The 22,557-nt window shown below is 41.0% G+C and overlaps 2 protein-coding genes across 2 annotated transcripts; both read left to right on the forward strand.

Moving 5' to 3' along the window:
* The first annotated feature begins 5,817 nt into the window (after window positions 1-5,817).
* Window positions 5,818-12,832, forward strand: LOC113015199 (formyl peptide receptor 2-like). Its single transcript, XM_026157151.1, has 3 exons — window positions 5,818-5,901; window positions 10,430-10,613; window positions 11,779-12,832. Exons 2-3 carry the CDS (start codon window positions 10,437-10,439, stop codon window positions 12,595-12,597), a joined length of 996 nt encoding a protein of 331 aa, XP_026012936.1. The 5' UTR covers window positions 5,818-5,901; window positions 10,430-10,436; the 3' UTR covers window positions 12,598-12,832.
* Window positions 12,833-13,842: 1,010 nt separating this feature from the next.
* On the forward strand, window positions 13,843-21,095 carry LOC113015200 (C3a anaphylatoxin chemotactic receptor-like). The gene is made up of 3 exons (XM_026157153.1): window positions 13,843-13,894; window positions 15,732-15,915; window positions 20,147-21,095. The coding sequence occupies exons 2-3, from the start codon at window positions 15,739-15,741 to the stop codon at window positions 20,963-20,965; spliced, it is 996 nt and encodes a 331-aa protein (XP_026012938.1). The 5' UTR covers window positions 13,843-13,894; window positions 15,732-15,738; the 3' UTR covers window positions 20,966-21,095.
* Window positions 21,096-22,557: the final 1,462 nt, after the last annotated feature.

The raw sequence follows: 22,557 nt of genomic DNA on the forward strand, positions 1-22,557 counted from the left end.
AATCTTATTGGGTGTTAACCAAAGTACTGTGGATTCAAACTTGTTAACTATTGGGTTTGCCAGTTTATATTCATCTGGAACTCCTCTCGGTATTCCCATTGCATCCATACATGTTGGAGAATTTTGTGTAAGATCAAAATTGTCTAATATAGACTGTCTACTTAGATTTCTGGACTGCTGTACCTTTTGCCTATGTCCTATAACTGTTACTGGCAGTCCCAACTGGTACCTAACCAGATACTAGGGAGGAAATTTAACAGCCTTTTCCCTCCACAATATCAAAACAAATCTACCCATGATATCAAAATCTTGAGGAATTTGACCATAAAGTCACATTCATTGTGTTGTTACCCCAGTCAGGGCTTATCTCTCCCACTTTGGTAAGATTCCTCCGTGTCAGACATGTATAATTACCCTCGTTTGGTATGAAAACTGATGGTGTGGTCAAGTCGGGTGCTATAGGAAACAAAAGCTCAGGACAGAACAGTTATCAGTCATGTGTTGACTATGCAAAGCTAGAATACATTTAAATTCCTCTCGATCTTCTGGGTATAATGGTACATTATAATTGGATCTATCAGGGTTAAACTCAATGAGTTAAATTTTGTCTTTCTTTTTTGCGACATCAATAACATATGCCCTTACTAGTTGTATTCTACTTTTTACTGATTGACTACCTTCAAGGAAAAAAAAAAAACAGTCCCGTGGACGAGTTCTTGCTATTACATAAATCCATTTTGGATGTGACAAATCGGCCATGTCTTTTCTTATATACAAATATTGTTTTGGCTATTTTACTCTTGAAAGTTCGATTAGCATTTTTTACAATGCCCTGCAATGCTGGATGGTAAAATGCTTCACAGATGAGTAACACCAAGAGCTTTCTCCACCTCTGCCAAATGTTTTTTGGAGCAGAACCAAAACCGAATCCACACAGGCAGTTCAGGAAGCTGACCCAGGGCTGGCTGCATGGACTCCCCGGAGCCTCCAACGGAGACGGAAGATGGCTGGAGCGGCTCCTCAGACGCTCCAACGGAGACATGCGGCTGGACGGGCCCCTCGAACCCCCAGGGGAAACAGACAGCTGGCGCAGTTCTCCAGAACCCCCAGCGGGAACAGACAAAGGACCAGCATGTGTAGGGACCTCTGGCGAAGATGAGACAGATAGCTGGAACAGTTCTCCTGAACTTCCAACGGAGACAGATGGCGGCATGGGAGCGTACTGGATGGCCTCTCCTGAGGCTCCAGTAGGAACAGATGCAGGGTCAGAAGGTGCAGAGACCCCTGACTGAACAGTTAGCTGAACAAGTGGTTTAGCTAAAAGGTAAACAAATGCAACCGATGCATGAAACTATACATTTTTAGACATAAGTTGGAATGGCCACCGTTTTCTTTGTGAGTATTTATTACACGGCGTGCTGCGGGGAAAAGCCTGTTCTAACGTTTCAGTCTAAGGTTTATTTTTTATCACCTCTCGGCTCTTTTTTACTTCTCATCCGTAAATAATCTGCTCTTTCACGTGATTCAGTTTATTTTGAAAAGTCTCAACAGGATCTTGAGCTTTATTGTGAAAGGTTTATGTGGAACATAAACAAGCGGACACGCGATGGTGTTACCGTCGTTGTTGCTAACGACAACGTCCGTAGTGTGGTTATATTAAATATAAGAGAAAGAGAGAACTTCAAAAAATTAATATAGCCACTACAGTGACCATCAAAACGATGAAAAAATATTGCTGTAAAAAGTTTATTTTGCGACACCATGAAACAAACGATAGCGTAAAATGAAACGATAGACGTTTTTATATCGTCATCCGATATATATCCTTATATCGAACAGCCCTACTTTCAGGGACTCTTTCAGTCCAAATTGTTCAGATCTGCTTAAATGATGGCGAGATTATCAAACTAAAATTTCAGTGCACTGTGAAAGTAACAAAAATAAAAAGTGTGGTTATATTAAATATAAGAGAAAGAGAGAACTGTAAGAAATTAATATAGCCACTACAGTGACCATCAAAACAGTGAAAAAGTATTTCTGCAAACGTTTATTTTGTGACACCACTAAACAAACGATAGCGTAAAATGAAACGATTAATTTTTTTATATCGAACGTGTGAGGAAGAAATTGAACTCACAGATAGCTGCATGCTCGAGTAATCATAGCTCTGTTTCCCTCCCTCTGATGCGTTCTCAAGCAGCTCCTGCTCTGAAAATGTGTAGCTTGCTCATCAGCTTAGAAGTGACTGCATGCAAAACAACAATCAGACTCACTCACACCCGTGCACACACACAGGCCCATTCTGACGTCAATAACGAGCCTCCCTTCGCGTGTCCTGACACGAGGCTCCACACAGTCCTTGAATGTAGCTTTACCCTGCACGTTGGTAAAGGCTTTTATGTCACCCTCGGTGATGGGCCCCTTCTCTATGTGTGCCCGACACTGGGCCTCACGATCCCCGATCATGGCTCTCCCCGAGAGACTTAAGTAGTTCCCAACTACACTCCGTATATACGAAACTGAAAGTATAGTCATACAAAGTTGTTCCCAGATGAGATCTGCTTTGGAAGTGTGGATCCGTGCCCGTCGAGGGGGAGACAGACACTATACAACTGGCCCAGCAACAAACCTTACGTCCTGGAACTTCTCTACAGGCCACCTAAGGTCCTGGCTGATGTCAGGCTTCGGCCCGTCGTTCCCCTCCTCGGCGAACTAAGATCCCACATCCGCCTCGAAGGACCAATTAAATATCAGGGATTAGGGATGGGTATCGTTTAGGTTTTATCCGATACCGGTGCCAAACCGGTACTTTTGAAACGGTGCCGGTGCTTAAACGGTGCTTGAACCGCTGCTTAAAGAATGGAGAACCCAAAATTGGTCCAAAAACTTCTCATGTTCAGCTGTTTTTTTTTTGTAAAAAGATAACAATGTTAGCCTTTTCTGCAGCTATAGGGCATATATGGTATCACTCTTGGCTGGAAGCAGTGCTTAAACAATGGAAAAAACACAAACTTTGTCCAAAAACCTCTCATGTTTAGCTGTTTTCCACTTTGTCTTTGGTCATTTTAGCCTTTTTGGACAGGGTGAAGGGAGTATCTGCCATCAAACAATAAGGCAGCCGCATGTAGCTATGATGATGTTTGCTAGTTCACCTTACATGCATTAATGTAATAACGTGGTTAGCCTACTCAACGTAAATTACACACGAACAACATTAAGCTACGCAGAGAAGAACGGCTGCTGCTGCATCATCATCCTCATCATTTCTGCTACACCGGCAGGGCTAGGGGCCAGGACTCTCCTCTTCGGGTTTCTGGGGGATGTTGCTAACTCCGGGTCCGATAACAGGCACCACACCCGCAGTAGATGCGCTCGGTGTGAGGTCTCGCAGCAAGCTATCAAATACGACGCATTTTTCGGCTTTTAAAAAAACCGCTATGCGTTGCCAGGTGTTTCATTGGATTTGAGGTGTGACCTCCTTTGCATAGTATCACAGTATCAGCTTAAAGCACTTGTTGCAGGCTGCTGAGTTTGCATCTTTTGCTGTGAAGTACAACAAGACTTTGACTGCTTCACCTTGGGCATTTTTAATCTGTAGCTCTGCTCTAAAAGAATGTACGTACCTGGACCCGCCCACTATCCTCGTAAACGTAAAATGATTGGTGATAATTCAAAGTGTATGACATCTCAGGAAAAAAAAGCACCGAAATGTGCGCTGCTTTTCGGTCTGGTTACTGCCGTTTATATCCGAACCGGTGCCATCATGGCACCCATCCCTATCAGGGATATATACCTGAAACTGCTGGATAAGCAGACACTCACTCAAGAACGAGATAGCACAGCACTCTTTATTGCATTTGCTGAAAAGGAAGTAGCTGCCTCCGAACTACTTCAACTACCTTCCCTCTGCAAGCTGCTTTCATTGGTTAGCCTCATGAATATGCATTTTACAAATACATGTGACATGCCTAAGCAGGCATATCTAAACAACATCAGTCTGTGTGTGTGTGTGTGTGTGTGTGTGTGTGTGTGTGTGTATTTCTGTGTGACTTCCTGCTGATTACAAAAGGGTCATCTATGCTCCTCCAGTATATGGCTCAACTTTAACGGTTCACCATATACAAGCATAGGCGAGCCACTAAGTGGCCGGGAGTGACCATTCCTCGGAAGATAAGGAAACCAGGATCTCGCATGTAATGTGCCTGTAGTTAAACATTACGGCCTCCCCACAATTTAAAGGCTGGGGAGGAGAACAAAAGAATATCTGAACATACTCTTTAAGACAAGGCTTACAACCTAAAGCACAACAATAACAACATTTCATGAAATCACTCTAACAGCGTACTCACTTATTTCCTCATACAGATTACAGTGTTTACCCTCCACTGCGCAGCACCTGATCTTATCAGTTCTGTACGTTATAAAAAGTTTTTGTTTAACCATGCACGAAATCCTAATCCTTCATTTGCACAGTAAAATGTTTCCTCTTTTTCTGTTTGGTCATGTTCCCTCTAGTTAGGCAAAGGACTTATGAAGGTTTTTCTCTATGATTGCAGAAACCAGATTTTTACTTAACAGCTCTTTTCCTTTAAAGTGCTACTGTTTTGGCTTCCCTGGTAAAATCTCTTTTACTTTATAACATGTTAACTTTCTGAACATATCTTGTTTTACCAACAACAGCATTGTTAACATCTTTATCTTATCTTTGTGGCTCTTTTGGGGAAAGTTATGTAATTTAGGACTACTGTAGAACATTATTTACTCCATTAAGCTCTCACAGCAAGAGTTTTTCTTTTTTTTAAATCTTGCATTAAAAAAAGAAAAAAGAATTCCTAAATCTTTGGAAACTGTAGTAGCTGAAAGGACTGATATTTAATTTCCAACCCCTATGAAGACTGGAGAAGAATGTTTTCAGCTACAAATAATCCATGAATCAGGGTTGAACCTTGAAAGAGGCTGTACTTTTTTAAAATGCCTTACAAGTGATCTGGGAAACAGCTGTTTCCATACCAGGACATGATGTTCTGCGTGAAGATGCTTTCCACAGCACCTGTATAGAAAGTCCTGAGCATCCCTGGAGAGACCCTGAACTTCCTCAGTTTTCAGAGGTGGTACCTGCGTTCACTTGGGGTGGGATGTAAGACCATCCTTAGACTATAACCTGAGTTTTAATATTTAGAGATCTTGGTTTATAGATTTCAACATGAGCCATAGTTTTTGTTTCTTGATACTTTTATTAGTTTCATTTTGTTTTTGTCATGGTCCTGGTACTTTTACTTTTGATAGTTTTATGTATTGTGACTGTGGTCCCATATGGAAAAGAAATAGTAAAAACTTATATGTGATTACTCATGAAAGTGGCCACTTTCTTATTACTTTCATATATTGTTTTAGTAAGTATCCAAAACATACAAGTTTCATTATATAATTTTTCAAGGGATCTTATATATGTTTTCAGTCTTGTATGCTTTTCATACAAGTTTCACACAAGACAGATACAAACTTTATAAGATTTATATATATCTTTTCCATATGGGGTGTTTTGGTTTCCCTGGGTTTAGTTGTGTTCCCTGTTTGGTGTCATCCTTGCCTGTGTATCCCCTTTTGTGTTGTAAGGTCTCTGTGTTAGTCTGCGTCTCTGAGTCTGTGTCCGTGTGTGTGTGTGTGTTTCCTGTTCTACATTGAAGGTCCGTGTCTGATCTCAGTGTGTTCAGTTTACTTTCCCCTGGTTCGTCAGGTCTGATTACTCCCAGCTGTGCCCTCCTTTTGTGTCTCATTCCCTCGTTATCCTTCTGTGTATTTAAACCTCGTGTCTGCCTCTGTTAGTTGCTGGTTCGTCTGTGTTATTTGGTGTTTTCTTGTCTGTGAATCTCCCTGCAAGTTGCTTTCTCTCGTGTTCAGGTTTGTTGTTTAGGTTTTAGTTTTCCCAGTGTAATGTATTTTTAACTTTGGTTTTTCGCCTTTTGTTTGTTATCACTCGGGTTCTGTGTCAATAAAGCCCTCTCACTTCACTGCATATCTGCATCTTGGGTCCTTTGTTAAATCCACACGGCTTGCTCCGGCAACTAGTGATGGGCAGATGAAGCTTCCTGAAGCACTGAAGCTTTTCATCCAATTGGTTCACCCCAGCGCAAAGCGTCTTGAAGCTTCATTTGCTCTAGTAGGACATCTACAGGACGTAAAAATATTAGTTGGCATGAATTTGACGGGTGTGGCCTTTCGCACACAGCCTGTAAATGTCAACAACAAAAGGAGTGTGTAAAACATGTATATCGTAGTGATGGCAGTATACTGTGTATATTTATACTGGCAGTATGGAAAATGATCATTTGGAAATGCTTAAAATGGAAATGATCATTTACTGTGAGGTGTGGTTGTGGTGTGGACAGTGGTTGTGCTTTTGTAACGTTGAGGTATGTACAGCTACAGACTGAGGCTTTGAGCCTCAATCCTGCCCACATTTTATTCTGTAAAAACTAAATTTCCACTGCTTTTATGACCTTTTTAGTGGGGAGAACATAGCTAGGATTTAATGATTTATCAAATCTTTTAAATCCTTTGTCCTCCACAATGCTAAATGGCTGGGAGTCCTCGATCACCTTGCCAACCAGGTTTTGATCTATTTGAGATTGTTCTCCTGAGGAAAGACAACAAAAACAAAGCGCTAATATAAATATCACACACGTAACTTATTACAGTTGTATAATATTGTTACATTACTGCATGCTATATTATCATTTGATGGCTCACCTGGTCTTGCTCCACAATCGGTGTTCCTCTTATTCTCATGCAAAGCTCTGTAGTGCCTAAGCATGGATGAGGTGTTGCTGTTATATCCCAGCTCCCTGGCACATAGCAAACACTTCACCTTGTACAAAAGTAAAGGCGCTTAACATAAATTGTATTGCACCATCAGTATTATGAAAATACATCTTCTGTAGAAATTTACATACCTTGTTGGGAGATATAAGATCAAAATGTTCCCACACAGGGGAGGACATCCTCCTCTTCTTAGCTGGCTCCATTCTCTCCTGACTTTCTCTCCTCACTCTCATAAACCTCCAAACTGTCTCCAAACTCACTAACTGCAACTCTCCATCAAACACCCACATTTTGAATGAAGTCTGAGGGGTTTATATTGCTGTCAAAGGTTCGGCAAAGTTCGAACCACTTCCTGAACCAGTCACGTGGTACAGCCGGGCAACGAGGCTTCGGACGTCATTTTCAGCTCCTCCCATAAATGAAGCAAGCCTCGATACGTGCATCGCGGAAATGACCCCTCAATTACTCAATACCCCTCAATTATTATTTTTCTGCATTTGGGTCTTAATTCTGCAACCTCTGACATTATCTATGCTTGGGCAGCTGTGTGTCTGACAATCAGGGAGGTGGCATGAATGTGGTTGTAAACAGGAAACAATAAAATAAAACAAAAATGCTATGCATGCAGAAAGAAAGGTCTTTTATGTGTTCATGTCTTTAAAGGACGATAAAGAAAAACACATGATGAGAAGAAAAAGAGGAAGTGGTGTTCATGTGTATAGTACACAAATTTGACAGAAAGTAGATAACAGCCAAACTTGATGTAACCACAGCACAGATAAACATGAGTGTGCATCTCCACTTCTGCCTCTGTTCACTAAGACTTAACCAACGCCTCAGCTCTAACATCAGTTCAACATTTCAGGTACGAAACTTTGTCTTGGTCAGATTTCTCAATTTTTATTCCTCCATTAAGACAAATACTTGCTACCGTTACTGTAGGGTTTATAAACAGTGAGTTTTCCTGCCTTGTTCACCTGTTCAAAATAATCTTCCTCTCTATGGTATATCAGAACAATGATGCTCACCGTGAGCCTAAACTAACCAAAGAAGGCATTGTGTTTTGTTTCTTTGATTGAAGTCCGGTACACATTTAATTGACAGTAAGTTAAAAAGAAAAAATAGAAAGATATGAAAATTTTCACTGTAGTTTAACGGAGACCACAAGTCTCTGCTAGAAGATTTTGAGGGAAGAAAAAAAAAAACACTTTGTCGGTACATTCGCTCAGTCACTAATATATTGTTACATTGAGGATAGATGTCCAAAAATAATTTATTCACTGAAAAATATTTGTGGACACTACATCTTTCCTTCCTCAAAACTGTAACAAAATCCATGGAAAATGACAACTGAGAAAATGTCATCAGTTTGCCAAAGAACACGAGAAGCGCGTTACTGGACTTTATAAGATTGAACTAATATTTTTGGCAAAGTGTGGTAGAGGGGTTTGTGTATCATAAGGATCCAGGAGCTATGTTCTCAGGCCCAGTTGGGTCCCTTTAGGGCAGGGGTGTCCAAACTTTTTTCACCGAGGGCCACATACATAAAAATATAGGAGGGGCTGGGCCACTTACTAGAAATTAGGTATATAGTCTAAACTTTAGTGTATTAAAGTTAGAAAAATCAATTAAAAGTGGTCAAATATGTTATATTGTTGAATATAATTAAAGACAAAACTTTAAATATATTCAACAATATTTAAGTTATTAGGCTTAGCAACACACCTATTAACGTTCATTTGAAACAGTTATCAACATTAACAGACTGAACTGGACTTAATAACAGGAGTGCATATAATTTTAGTAAATTATTCTGGTGAGTGTCATCTGCACTGGGTATGTAAATCGGGGCATCCAGCTGCGGTGCTGATCCGATGCCACTTGTGCCACAAATAGGAAGAATGTCACTTGATCAAAGAGCAAATCTGCATCAGATGACATCAACTGACTTTGTGTGTGCGCTGTGCACAGCGGTGTGTAGTCTGTGTGTTAACAAAAAAACGCATATAAGAAAGTGGTGCACAAAAAGCAGGGTAGTGACAGAATTGATGCGCGTGATTGATATTTAAAGCATGTGTACCTGCACATGCATGCTTATTAACCCACAGGTACTGTGGAATATATTTTTTACTCACCTAAAGTGGGAACGGCATTGCACTCAGTTGGAGCACTGATGCTGCGCTGTGGACCGAAGGATGGCTGGTTGGTCTGGAGTAAACTTAGTGGTTGAGATGCGAAGGACCTCTTGGAGATCGCTCATTTTGGTTCTTTGCTCACATATGTATGTTGAGCCAAATAGACTGATATTTTTTTTTTTGAGTGGCATCATTTAAGTCCCACTTTGTGAATTGAGTCTGACAGCTTCAAAAATATCCATACCCGTTGTTGTGCCTTTTAGACTCTTAAGCTCGAGCAGCTCCTCTGAAACTCCAAAGTTCTCATCCACTCCCCACAAAAAAATTAGCAGCTGTCCGATGTCTGTGGCATCAGTGCTCTCATCACATGCAATGGAGTAAAAATCCTGCACTTTTTCCGGACACATTATTTAGGCAACTTTAATGTGGCAGTATTTTATGAGGTCTCCATCTCAAAAAGGCTTGCCATGTTTTGCGATGAGTTGGGCGACTTCAATGCTGGCTATTGTAGCCTTTTCCTGGACCTTTGAGCACGAAAAAAAAAAACTGTTGCTGACCCTGCAGGATAGCTACCATTTGCTTTACTTTCTGCTCTCGCTCAGCACCAGTGTAGGATGCATAGGCCTGATGTTTGATTTCATAATGACGTCGTACATTATACACTTTTCATAACCGCCACAGTTTCAGTGCAGATCAAACAGACACACTTCCCCTTGAATTCTTTGAAGAAATATTCACTCTCCTACCATGTCTGAAATTTTCTGCACTCACTTTCTACCTTTCGCTTCTTTGGTTCTGCCATGTTTAGTAACTTGAGGTAAATTTCTTCTGTGATTGTCCTTTTTGATGGAGCAACTGCCTTGATCAACAGTAGCTCCCCCTGGTGTTAAAACTAGGAAATGCAATACACTCAAGCAAAAGCTGAAGTGGGGGCCATATTCTATTTTATAAAATTTCTTGTGAGCCTATTAAATATGGGCCGTAGTTTGGAAACCCCTGCTATAGGGTCTCCCAAGGCAAATTAGTCATGGATGAGGGGTCAGACAAAGAGTCACTGAAAAAAAAACAACTTAAAAAACACAAACTCTATGACATCAGAGACATCACTGCAACAGTTTACTCTGCTTAACTGGTCACTTGGGTTAACTGGTTCTGGGCAGTTAACCCTGTCCCACCCCAGGCTCAAGCCCTGGGATGGGGGTTTGAGGATGTTTCTCTATCTCTCTTAGCCCATAGGATCCAGCCTATTGGCTAACCTAAAAGAGCTGCACACATCTGTCTTCCTGTTAGGCACAGGAAAGGCTGTTAGAGGTTTTCTTCACTGTGGTTTAAAGATATGATCAATGCAGAGAGAGGCACTCAAGCAACGCAGCAAAGTTGCATGTTTCTTTTGTGCATAGTTTTTTTTGTGTCTGTCTTAAAGGTGCCATTTTTAATTTTTTCTGTTCTGTTTCTGTTTTTTTCCTTCTCAGGCACACAATGTGTCCCAATGCCTCGCTGCTCACCGACACTCACAAATCTGAGGATGACCAGACAACTATGGTGGGCATCAATTCCATAGTGCACAATATCACCATCGTCCTCTTAATGCTCACCGTTGTGCTCGGAATCACAGGAAACTCCATGGTGATCTGGGTGGCTGGCTTCAAACTTAAGGTGGATATAAAGTATATAATATGTTTCAAATGCCTTCTGAACTTGCCATTTATCTTTTTAACAAAAGCTCAGTGAAAACAACAACAACAACAACTTGGGGTTAATATCTTGGCTAAAGAGATTTGGCATGCAGACTGGAGCAGCCAGGGATCAAACCTCCTACGTTTTGATCCAAGCTTGCCCTTATCTTTCAGGTTTAGGTATCAAAAGTACTTGTTTAGGGCTAAGAATGGACCAAAATACATCCTTTTGCAGTACAAATTAACAAGTTGACTAACTTAGGATGACATTGGCTACCACAGATCTTCATTATCTAAGTTGAAGATGTTTCCTGTCTCATCCGAGAAGCTTATAAAAGAAACAGCTTTTAGAGGTGCTGCAACAAGTACTGACAGGGACTAGAAAGAGAGAGCACATTTGTCCCATACAGACTTCACTTCATTGGCTCCCTGTTAAATCAAGAACCTGGTATAAAATCCTTCTTCTTGAATACAAGATCTTGAATAATCATCAAATCTTGTATAATCTCTATTTTCGAGATTGGCTTATATCAGAACTTGATCAGGTTACTCTGGATCCTCCTTTGCTTCACAGGAAGCCTCCACGCTTAGTCTGGCTGTCCTATCTTCCTCACATCACCTGCAACTGGTCTTGGCAAATGGCCACACCTCCCTTAGCTTACTTCTGTCAGAGATTTCTTCCTGTTAAACGGGAGTTTTTCCATCCCACTGTCCTCATGTGCTTGCTTACGTCATCCACTTTCAGTGACATGTAGTCAGGATTTTGGAGAACTACATGGATGCATGTGTGGGGTGGATGAAAACCCCTCTCATCCCTCTGAGTGGAATCGTGTTCGCAGAGCATGAATCTGCTGTAGCCTTCGCAAAGTGACGCTCTGGTGTGCAATGGCTTCTTTGTGGTTGAGTTCTAAATGCGCAGATATTTGAACTGACACACACCAAATGTAACTTCATATGTGGTAATAATACCTAAACCTGTAAAATTATCTTATCTGCTTGTGGTTATATCTTTTTTAACACACTGCTTTTGACATAAATAAATTGGCATAGATAACATCCCAGTCTGGTTACTTGGTTCTTCCATTTTTTCTATTTTTTCTTCCTCTTATCTCTTTTCCATCTTTTATTTTCTTCTGCCTCAACAGCTGACGGTCACCAATGTGTGGCTGGTGAATTTGGCGATAGCAGACCTGATCTTCTGCTTCACACGAATCTTCTCTCTCACTCGGCTGTTCTTGTCAGACCACTGGCCTTTTGGCCTCTTCCTCTGTAAGTTCAATGGCTTCTTCAAATATGCCAATATGTTCTGCTCTGTGTTCCTGCTGGCTGTGATCAGTCTGGATCGAATGGTCTGCATCTGGTGGCCAGTCTTCACAAAGCGCCGACGCACCCTGTCGGCAGCGAGGGTGGTGGCAGTCTGTGTCTGGATTGCAGCGATCCTCTTCAGCATTCCCTACTTCATCCATCGACAAACTTACATAGACAACAACAACCTGACTAAATGTTCTATGAACCCAAAAAAGATGGAAGAGGCTCACAACAGCACCAAAGTTGCTCTATACTCCATCCGCTTCCTGTGTGGCTTCATATTTCCTTTTATGGTCATTCTAATCTGTTATACCTTGGCTGGGGTGGGAATCCGACGCACCCGTCTGTCAGGGAAGTCCCGCCCTCTGCGTGTAATAGCATGTTTGGTCATTGCCTTCTTCCTGTGCTGGGCACCTTATCACTGCCTCCAACTTGTGAGAATGATCAATGGTGATAATGCACTGCTGAAAATCTGGTTTACTGTAGCACAGAGCATTGCCTTCTTTAACAGCTGTGTGAACCCACTGCTGTACTTTTGCATGGGGCTAAAATTGAGGGATCGGTTTAAAAACGGTCTGATGGGAGTTTATACGAGGGCTCTGACAGATTATACAGGTGGCCAAATTACTCCGTGCACTGATCAGTCTTTGGATTGAAGCTCTGTGTTTACAACAATCTTGTAAAAGCAGAAAGGAGTTTGACAGCAGTGGGTGCAAAGTTTTTTTTGAGTAATTGTGATGCTCGGAAGATTACGTGTCCATTTTTTAGTTTTTAACAAATGTAAACTGGAGTGCAGACACTTTGATCTGTCTGTTACTACACAGGAAATCAAATTATTATTATTTTTATTACTTTCATTGTATTGTGAAGAAGGCACCAAGATCGTAAATGTTGCTCAAAAAATGTACATATGTATATAATATGTTATAGATCTTGATTTTTTTCTTTAACATAGTAGACCATTTTTTAAATGCCTTCAAATTTATGAAAGAGTATTATTCTTTGATATCTATTGTCCATCAATGCAACTTGTAATCTCTATGACTGTTGGAACAATTTACTCAAACAATATCTAAAAATCAAATAAATTATGTATATGTATATATTCGTGTCTCTGTGTGTGTGGTTTCAAAGTTTGTCTCATAACCATCTGACGCCTGACATGCAGTTTTTATGTTATTTGGGGCCGTTACTACTGAAACGTTTCCACACACACTACTGAAAACCAAGGCGTTTCAGGTGAACAGGACAGTGACCAAAGACAAACTAGCATATTTCAAAATGCAGATAAGTGCTAAGGCCTAAGCCTCAGCAGATACCATCAGAACTCTGTTGAATCCAACAGCTATGGGGCAGCAACCTGTTGCAGCTACAGGTGTGGATGTGCTGGATAGTCATCACTGATCAATGGCCATGAGCACCATTCACACAGAGTTGGGGAATCGCTACAATCAGAAATGACGGATTTATGTGACTGAGGACATCATTTCCTGTTTGATTGCAGAAACCACACTTTTACTCAACAGCTCTTTTCTTTTGAAATGCTACTGTTTTTGCCTCCACTCGTAAAATCTCTGGTAAAGAGATTTATGTTCAAATGTGCCACGTCCCCATTGTCTGTGTTCAACATTTTCATCTTTATATTATTCTTGTGACTTGAGCTAATCCTGCAGGATCTAACAGCCATCTATGTGTGTGAGTGACAAACGGGCAAGTGATATAAATGTGTTTCTGTGTAAACTAAAGTGACATAACGCTATGCAAAAACCAGGACAAAGTCAGAGACAGTGAAAAAAGGAAGCTGTGTGCGTGTGAGTGACATAACAGAAACTAACGGTAATAAAGCTATAGTTCCCATGACAGACATCGTTAGATTGCATTTTCACTTCTTCCTCTTATCACTAAGACTGAAGCAGCTCACCACAGCTCTGTGAGAGCAGTTTAATATTTCAGGTAAGAAAATAATTCTGTGTTAGATTTCTCTTATCAGATTGTTGTTTGATATTTGGACTGTGGTCAGGTGATGGGATTTGATTTTTGTGCCATTCATGGTTTTGTCCACTACACCGGAATGCGAATAACAAAATATTTTCACAGAACTTACAAAGGATTCCCTCTTTGATTGCCGAAACCACATTTTAACTTAACAGCTCTTTTCCTTTGAGCTGTTACTGTTTTTGTTTATAACATATTAACTTTCTGAACAAATCTTGTTTTTACCAACATCAGTGTTGTTAACATCTTTATGTTATCTTTTTGGCTCTTTGGGGGAATTTTATGTCATTTAGGACTACTGTAGAACATTATTTACTCCTTTAAGCTCTCACAGCAAGAGTTTTTTTTTAAAAAAAATCTTGCATTAACCTCCAAACATGTAGGAAGTGTCATGAAAAAAGAATTCCTAAATCTTTGGAAACTTTAGTAGCTGAAAGGACTGATATTTAATTTCCAACTCCTATGAAGACTGGAGAAGAATGTTTTCAACTACAAATAATCCATCAGTCAGGGTTGAACCTTGAAAGAGGCTGTACTTTGTTTTTTTTTTTAAAATGCTTACAAGTAATCGATGTGCAATTGTGAGCAGTGTAAGGAGCACCCATATGTAGGGCAAGAAGTCCCCTCATATGAAGCAAAGTAGAAGCCGGTCACAGACAGCTGGCTGGTGTGAGGTGTGGACGAATGCAGACAACGAAGGTGGGACTGAACTTAGCAAAAAGTGAGCCTTTATTGTGGCTGATGAGAAACATAAATGAAATGAGTAAACCAGCTAGATGAGAACTAACATAAAAACTTAAACTGGGAAGAACTAAATGCATGGAATCTGAAATACTTGGAGGCATGGAGACACATAGAAAACTGTGCCGGACAAACACAGGGAAACTCGCACGAGGGAACACATGGGAGCACAGCTGGGACAGTAGACATAATGACATCGCAAAGTAACACAGAACACACTGAGCACGGGATGAAAGACTGTCAAAATAAAACATGTAATATACTGGGAGGAAGACTAAAACACACAGGTTTGACACTGGGACCTGGGGGAGAACAAACATGAGGACAAACAGACTGAGAAAATGGAGAGGGTGAGAGAACAAGATGGGCTGGGGAGAAAACACATGGATGCACATGACAGACAGGAGAGACATGGTAGTGGGTGGCTGTGGCTCAGGTGGTAGAACAGATCAGCTACTGATTGGAAGGTTGGTGGTTTGATCCTTGGCTTCCCCAGTCTGCATGCCAAATATCCTTGGGCAAGATACTAACCCCAAGTTGCTCTCTGATGCATTCATCAGAGTGTGAATGTGTGTGAATGTAGATTAGTTTGCACTTGAGTTTAGAAGTGCTCGTATGAGTGGGTGTGAATGAGGCATGTTGTATACAGCGCTTTGAGTACTCCGGGAGAGTAGAAAAGTGCTATATGAGAATCAGTCAATTTACCATGGTGTGAAACACAAGGATGGGAACAGAAAAGGAAGACGAGATACAGAGGGAGGGGGCAAGAGATGTGAAGTAAGGCACAAACATGACTGAGGACACATAAACAAAGGACAAGACAGACTCTCACAGGGATGATAGAGAAAGAAGGGGAAATTAACACAATAAAACATAAACTAGGCATACAAGAAAACTTTGCCTCCAGTTAAGTTGGTTCTATGTTTCTGACTGTAAAATTGGAACTTAACCCATCTTTAAAATGCAAAAAGTCACAAAAACTGCTGGGTGCTTCCTGTTAAGTCATGAGAGACATGCTGAGTAACTGGTTTTTCTTCTGTTCTGTCGTTTTCAGCCACACAATGTTTCCCAATGCCTCTCTTCCCACGCACATACTCACCTTTTCTAAGGATGACCAGGAAACTAAGGTGGTGAGTGCTGGCTTGGTCAATGTCAGCATCATCCTGTACACGCTCACTGTTGTGCTTGGCATCACAGGAAACTCCATAGTGATCTGGGTTGCTGGATTCAAGCTTAAGGTAGATATAAAGTGTAGAATATGTTTGAAATACCTTCTGAGATCGTCAGTAATCTGTTTAACAAATGCTCACTGGAAAAAAATCTGATTTATTCTGCACCCCATTTTACAACTCCCCACAAAGCAGCTTCAGCAAAGACAGTAAATATACTCTGCAGTAGCAAACTGTGACCTTCAGTCAAGTAAAGGTGACAGCCACGATTTTTGTTACATGTGCAGAAAAACTGTAACCAGGATACTTTATATCAATATTTGCCAACCTTTTTGAGCCACGCACATATTTCACATTGGAAACATCACACGGCACACCATTAAACAAAAACGTCACGAAAAGCATATTGATAATATTTCCCTGTGTACCATGAATAGCAGAATTGGCTCAGTTTGTCCCCAATATACCTTTTTTGCTTTCTTCTTCACTACTCATGCTAGGGCCTTCATCTGGATTGGAATTTTCTCCAGGAGCCAGGATAGATTGACTGCTTTTCTTTTCAAATATTTATCTATTGCTACTATGCGCTGGTCGTTTCACAGCATGTGAATGTAATTCCTTCTTTGTCATCTTCTGTTTTACTGGCAGTTGGCAACCCGTTTAATTAGAGTATATACTTTTACTGCCCTCTAGTGGAAAAGAATGTAATTGTTCTGCCCATTACTCACACCAAATGCTTAGAGTACTAATCAGGTGGAACCAGATAATCTTCCATGGCACACCTGATCATTTCTTAGGGCACACCTATGTGTCACATCACAGTGGTTGGGGAACACTGCTTTGTAATATCCGGTTGTTCAGTCTGACGTCGCTAGCCGTGTCTGGGTCTAAACTCCGCTGCAGGTCCATATATCAAACGATCACTATGGCATTACTGAGAGTTGAAAAACTGTCTAAAGTCTTTCATCTTTAATAAAATGATCGGCGTTCTGCTCTACCAGGTGTAACAATTGAGTTTAACATCCAGGCATCCATGAAAACGGAATTTATGACATTTAACGGAGTTAGAAGTTAGCAGGGAGTTAGCTCGCTAGCTTCTATCTAAATACAATATAGCATGTCCTGACTGCGGGGTTTTGGAAACAAATTAAAAGGTACAGCTCTGCTATCACTTCCAGCATAAATGAAGACAGAAAACTAAACAGCAGTGACGTTTGTAGGGTTACTGAAGTTGGGCTAGCTGGTATATAATGATGTGCTACGTGACAGCTAGCGACACAGCTATGTTAGCATAATATAAACAAGCTAACTTATTTTCCACTCGATACAAGTTAACGTGAGTGTTGTCGGTGGTCAGGAACAAATGTAATCGCATGGCAGGATGCTGTAAAAGGACCAAACTTCAGCCAGGAGAACAACTGAGATAATCCATCCACAATACGAGGTTAGTCATTCATATACTGCTGCATGGGCTGGGCTGTAGTTACATCCTAAGGTTTTAAAAACTGAGCTTAAATAAATGATTAGCGGTAATAAAAGCCGAGGGAGGTCAACAGTGATCACTGACTGTTTTAGGAGCTTTTTGAGATCAAATAGAAGAAAATACGTAACATTAAACATGTTAACAACACAAAAGCCATATTAAACGCAGACTACTTTAGACCCGGAAGTAGGATTCGTCGCGTCATCACTGAACAACCGGATAGGGCTGGGGTTGGCAACCCAGGGCACGTGTGCCACAGCTGGCACACAAAGGGTTAACCGATGGCATGGCCATAGCTGGACTGGTAGTGCCATCGGGCATGGGCCAATGGTGATTTTTAATTTTTACGGGCCTATGGTTTTTGTTTTGTATGTTTTTGGGGTTTTTTTTGTTTAGGGGGGGGGCTGTAACTGTATTAAAATAACTCAGTTGTTTGGTGGTGGCTACGGCGGAGCTTCCACAGAGGCCAGCAGGTGGATGAGGGAAAGGGGAGGCAGGAGGAGGAGAGACCCGAGGCGGCCGCCGGTCCTAGTGTCAGGTGAACTGAACTTCAGGTAAGAAGTTATGACCTGCAGTCTATCTGGGTCAGATATAAACCAAGTTTAGGTGGAGTTTATTTTTGTTGTGCTGACTTTTTACAGTCAGTTACAATAACTCGTACTGTGAAGCTAGCATGACGGAGTTTCTATACAGCTGGGTGGGTGCTATGATGTTACTGATAGTGAACTTTATTTTATTCATAAGGTTCATTACTAGAGTTGCCAACCGTCATGTAAAAAACAGAATCGTCCCGTATTCAGAGAAAATATTAAACGTTTTGTATTGAGCAGAAAAGAAACACAGTTTGTACTTAAGCTACAATGGAAAAAAAGACACAAAGCTGGAGTCATCCTGTCTTTACGGTGCACAGCTGCCTCTTCTTCTCTCATTCTCTCCCCCTCTCTCTCCTGTTTCTACTTCAATCATGAAACTGATCAATGATCAGCTGATCGGCTTTTCTCTCTTGTTTGTTTATCGCCCACTTTGCGTCAGAAACAGGAAACCGGCGGATGTCGCGCCAAACAACAGCAGCACGTTTAAGCTTGATCAGCTGTTGTTAGAATTTATTTAATATTAATTTCTAGTATCAGCTGATGTTTGCTGGAGCCACAGCTGTAAAGCTGCTGGTCATGATGTCGGTTTGGATATGTGGTGAGAGGGAAACATGAAGATGAAACCAGGAGATGTCCTTACTGAATCATCAGAGCTGTGATGGAGAAACAGGTTTACCTTTTAGGTCACATGAATGAGTTGAAGGGAAGTTATGAACTGTTTCTGAGAGACAAATAACCCCAGGACCCTTTTCTAAGTAGCTGACAGCTGGTAACTGTGCAGGGGTGGGTCTAGCAAAGTTTTGCCAGGGGGCCAGGTTGGGCATTAACTGGGAGAGGGGGGCACAAAGAAATACTTTTCTTTCTTATTCTCATTTAAAATGTCTAGTTTTTAATAGATAATTATCTGAATCTTACGACCAACGTTTTTATCTGATGTAAAATGTATAGAAATCATACATATACCAACAAGACAGTGTACGTGACTGTCACAACAGCGTTCATTTTCATTCAAAGGCTTTCTGGTTTTTCCTATAATACCTGGTGGGCTGGTCTCTAGTCAAAATGCCTGGGCCGATTTTCTGTCCCAGTCCAACCCTTGGCACGGCATGCAGTGAATTAATCTGAGAGGGTGCAATAAAAAATATATTCAGGAACTGTGCGCTCAGCACCGCGGAAGTACATGCCTACATCCATAGACTCGAGACAGAATTCACAATGCACTTTCAGGACTTTCAGGTCTATGGACCAATGTTTTCTTTTCTGATCAAACCAGAAAGGTTTAATGAGCAGCTGGATTTGTCTGGCATTAACTGGCTGCACACAGAGGATATCAAAATGCAGCTGATTGAACTGAAAAGCTTGACTCTGTGAGGGTCAAAGTTTGCAGAACTATGAACGCAGCTGGAATCCATAGCTGTGCGTGTTCATGGAGCTGCATTTTCACCTGCTGGACATCACTACCTGACAAGTTTAACTGTCTTCAGAACATTGCGGATGCCTTATTGACTGTATTTTTCATTGGTATGAGGAGACCTTAAATTTGCATTTGCATGTTCTGTTGTACAGTTCTTGTTATGGATAAAAAGTTTTGTTTTTTTGTTTCCAAATAGCTGATAACTATTTGCTTATAGCTGCCAACATCTGCGAACAAATATTATTATTTAAAGTTGTTCTATATAGTGTTTAACTGTTAATATAGACCATTATTACATTTATTGCTAATGCAATCATATGGCACATTAACTTCTGAGGAAATTTTAGTTGGCACTCATCATCAGAAAGGTTGCCGACCCCTGATAAATTGTACGGTAAAGACCGTACAATAATAGAGAGAAAACCCTGACAATCAGATGTCTGGACACAAAGACTATAATTGGGGATGAGGGGAAAGAAAAGTGAAGGGAGGAAGGAGATAGGATAGCATGAGAGAGAGCCAGAGTTTAAAGCAGTGAGAAACTCCAGGCCTCGAGGGCCACTGTCCTGCAGCTTTTAGATGTCACCCTGTTTCAAAACACCTGAATCAAATGATTAGTTCATTACCAGGCCTCTGGAGAACTTAAAGATTGTGTGTTTATGTGTTTTTAATGTTTTCAATGGCTTTTAACATAAAGAAATCTCCACAGATAACATCCCAGTCTGGTTACTTGCATCTAGCAAATGTGAGCTTCTGTTTGTCTTCCTCTTGTCTCTTTTCCATAGTATTTATTTTCTTCTTCCTCAACAGCTGACGGTCACCAATGTGTGGTTGGTGAATCTGGCGATAGCAGATCTGATCTTCTGCTTCACACGAATCTTCTCTCTCACTCGGCTGTTCTTGTCAGACCACTGGCCTTTTGGCCTCTTCCTCTGTAAGTTCACCGGCTTCTTCAAATACACCAACATGTTCTGCTCTGTGTTCCTGCTGGCTGTGATCAGTCTGGATCGAATGGTCTGCATCTGGTGGCCAGTCTTCACAAGGTGCCGACGCACCCTGTGGGCAGCGAGGGTGGTGGCAGTCTGCGTCTGGATTGCAGCCATCCTTTTCAGCATTCCCTACTTCATCCATCGACAAACTTACATAGACAACAACAACCTGACTAAATGTTCTGTGGACTCGATTGAGAAGGCAGAGGGGTACAACAGCACCAAAGTTGCTCTCTACTCCATCCGCTTCCTGTGTGGCTTCATATTTCCTTTTATGGTCATTCTAATCTGTTATACCTTGGCTGGGGTGGGAATCCGACGCACCCGTCTGTCAGGGAAGTCCCGCCCTCTGCGTGTAATAGCATGTTTGGTCATTGCCTTCTTCCTGTGCTGGGCACCTTATCACTGCCTCTTAATGGTGAAGATGGTGGACAATAATATTGCACTGTTGAAAGTCTTGTACCCTGTAGCAATGGGCATTGCCTACTTTAACAGCTGTGTAAACCCGCTGCTGTACTTTTGCATGGGTCTAAAAATGAGTGAGGGATTTAGACAAGGTCTAATGAAAATTTATAGAAGGGCTCTGTCAGATGATATGGATGTCCAAATTACTCAGTGCACTGAACATTCTTTGGACTGAAGCTCTGGGTTGAAACACAGCACTGTTGCTGTGCCAAAAAAAGAGTCTGACAGCAGTGGGTGTAGCTAATCTTTGTGTTTCTCTGATTTATCCTAAAGCTCAGAAGAATAAATTTCCATGTTTTGATCAATCTGTTGTGATTTCTCAACGCAAACCATTGTAATGCAATTAAAATGAAAATGCTTTACACTAAGATTAATATACTTGATCTTATATATAGTTACTGTAACAAAAAACAGATTTTTATATATGTGTATGTGTGTGTGTGTGTGTGTGTGTGTGTGTGTGTGTGTGTGTGTGTGTGTGTGTGTGTGTGTGTGTGTGAGACGTTACTTTGTTTTTTGTCGAATGCACATACTGCCTGTGTATGAAGTAGGGACTACAATTTATAAATGCAATGAGTGCATACAAATTCTTTGTCTAAATATTAATAACACAAATTAATAACAGTCTACACCATTAAATCAAATCAAATCACTTTTATTGTCACATCACATGTGCAGGTACATTGGTACAGTACATGTGAGTGAAATTCTTGTGTGCGAGCTTCACAAGCAACAGAGTTGTGCAAAATACAATAATGTAAACAAGCAAAATAAAAGAATGGCTACATCTGAAACTAATAAATATATGTACAATATATAATAGTATATGCATTTCTGGATGTATATACTAAATGTTTTTCTATGTGTGTGTGTGTGTGTGTGTGTGTGTGTGTGTGTGTGTGTGTGTGTGTGTGTGTGTGTGTGTGTGTGTGTGTGTGTACACATATTTTACAAATTAAATAGAGTAAACAATAAAAGAAAATATATTTAGACTGTTAACGGATACAACTCTCCTGGATCAATGCTTAACGCTCCCTTGAGTGCCTGAAAATACATTTTAACAGCTTTACCTGACAGTGAAAGTCAGGGTTAGACTGGATATATTGTATGCATTTTGGTGCTTGAGGCATTAACAATAGGGAAACTATACTTCCTTTTTGTAGGATTCCCCATTATTATCCTCTGCATGCACACCTGGGACAGGAGTCTGTTCCAGGAAGCATAATCAACGTACTTCAACTCCAAAATAAGTAACTCCGAATTATCAGCTCCAGAGCTGATCAGAGTTTGTTCCGTCCTGTTCACCCTGGGTGAAGCACATGCATGAGTAGAGAAAAAATGACATCATCAGTGAAGCTCACACACACACACACACACACACACACACACACACACACACACACACACACACACACACACACACACACACACACACACACAATTCACCATGGCAATCAGACAGAAAGAAACAACAACAACAAAACATTGGACTCATTTCACCCCAATTTAACTGGATGTTCTGCTGTGTGTGTATGGTGAGTATAGTGCCAACTCCAGCTGCCTTAAGGTGCTTTATATTATTAGGCAGTTACCCTACACTGATACAGAGAAAGTCCCAATAATCAGATAAACCCCACTATGAGCAAGCATTTTGTGACAGTGGGCAGGAATAAAACTCTCTTTTAACAGGAAGAAACTTCTGGCAGAACCAGACTCAGGGAGAGGCGGCCATCTGCCACGACCAGTTAGAGATAAGGTGTGGAAAAT

The sequence above is a fragment of the Astatotilapia calliptera genome, chromosome 22 (genome assembly GCF_900246225.1).
Source record: "Astatotilapia calliptera chromosome 22, fAstCal1.2, whole genome shotgun sequence".
NCBI lineage: Eukaryota > Metazoa > Chordata > Actinopteri > Cichliformes > Cichlidae > Astatotilapia > Astatotilapia calliptera.

Bases quoted from the DNA above. Each gene is read 5' to 3' on its own strand.
- LOC113015200 (XM_026157153.1), top strand. From the start codon at position 15,739: ATGTTTCCCAATGCCTCTCTTCCCACGCACATACTCACCTTTTCTAAG. The intron at 15,916-20,146 runs GTAGATATAAAG...CTTCCTCAACAG, and splicing joins TTGCTGGATTCAAGCTTAAG to CTGACGGTCACCAATGTGTG.
- LOC113015199 (XM_026157151.1), top strand. From the start codon at position 10,437: ATGTGTCCCAATGCCTCGCTGCTCACCGACACTCACAAATCTGAGGAT. The intron at 10,614-11,778 runs GTGGATATAAAG...CTGCCTCAACAG, and splicing joins TGGCTGGCTTCAAACTTAAG to CTGACGGTCACCAATGTGTG.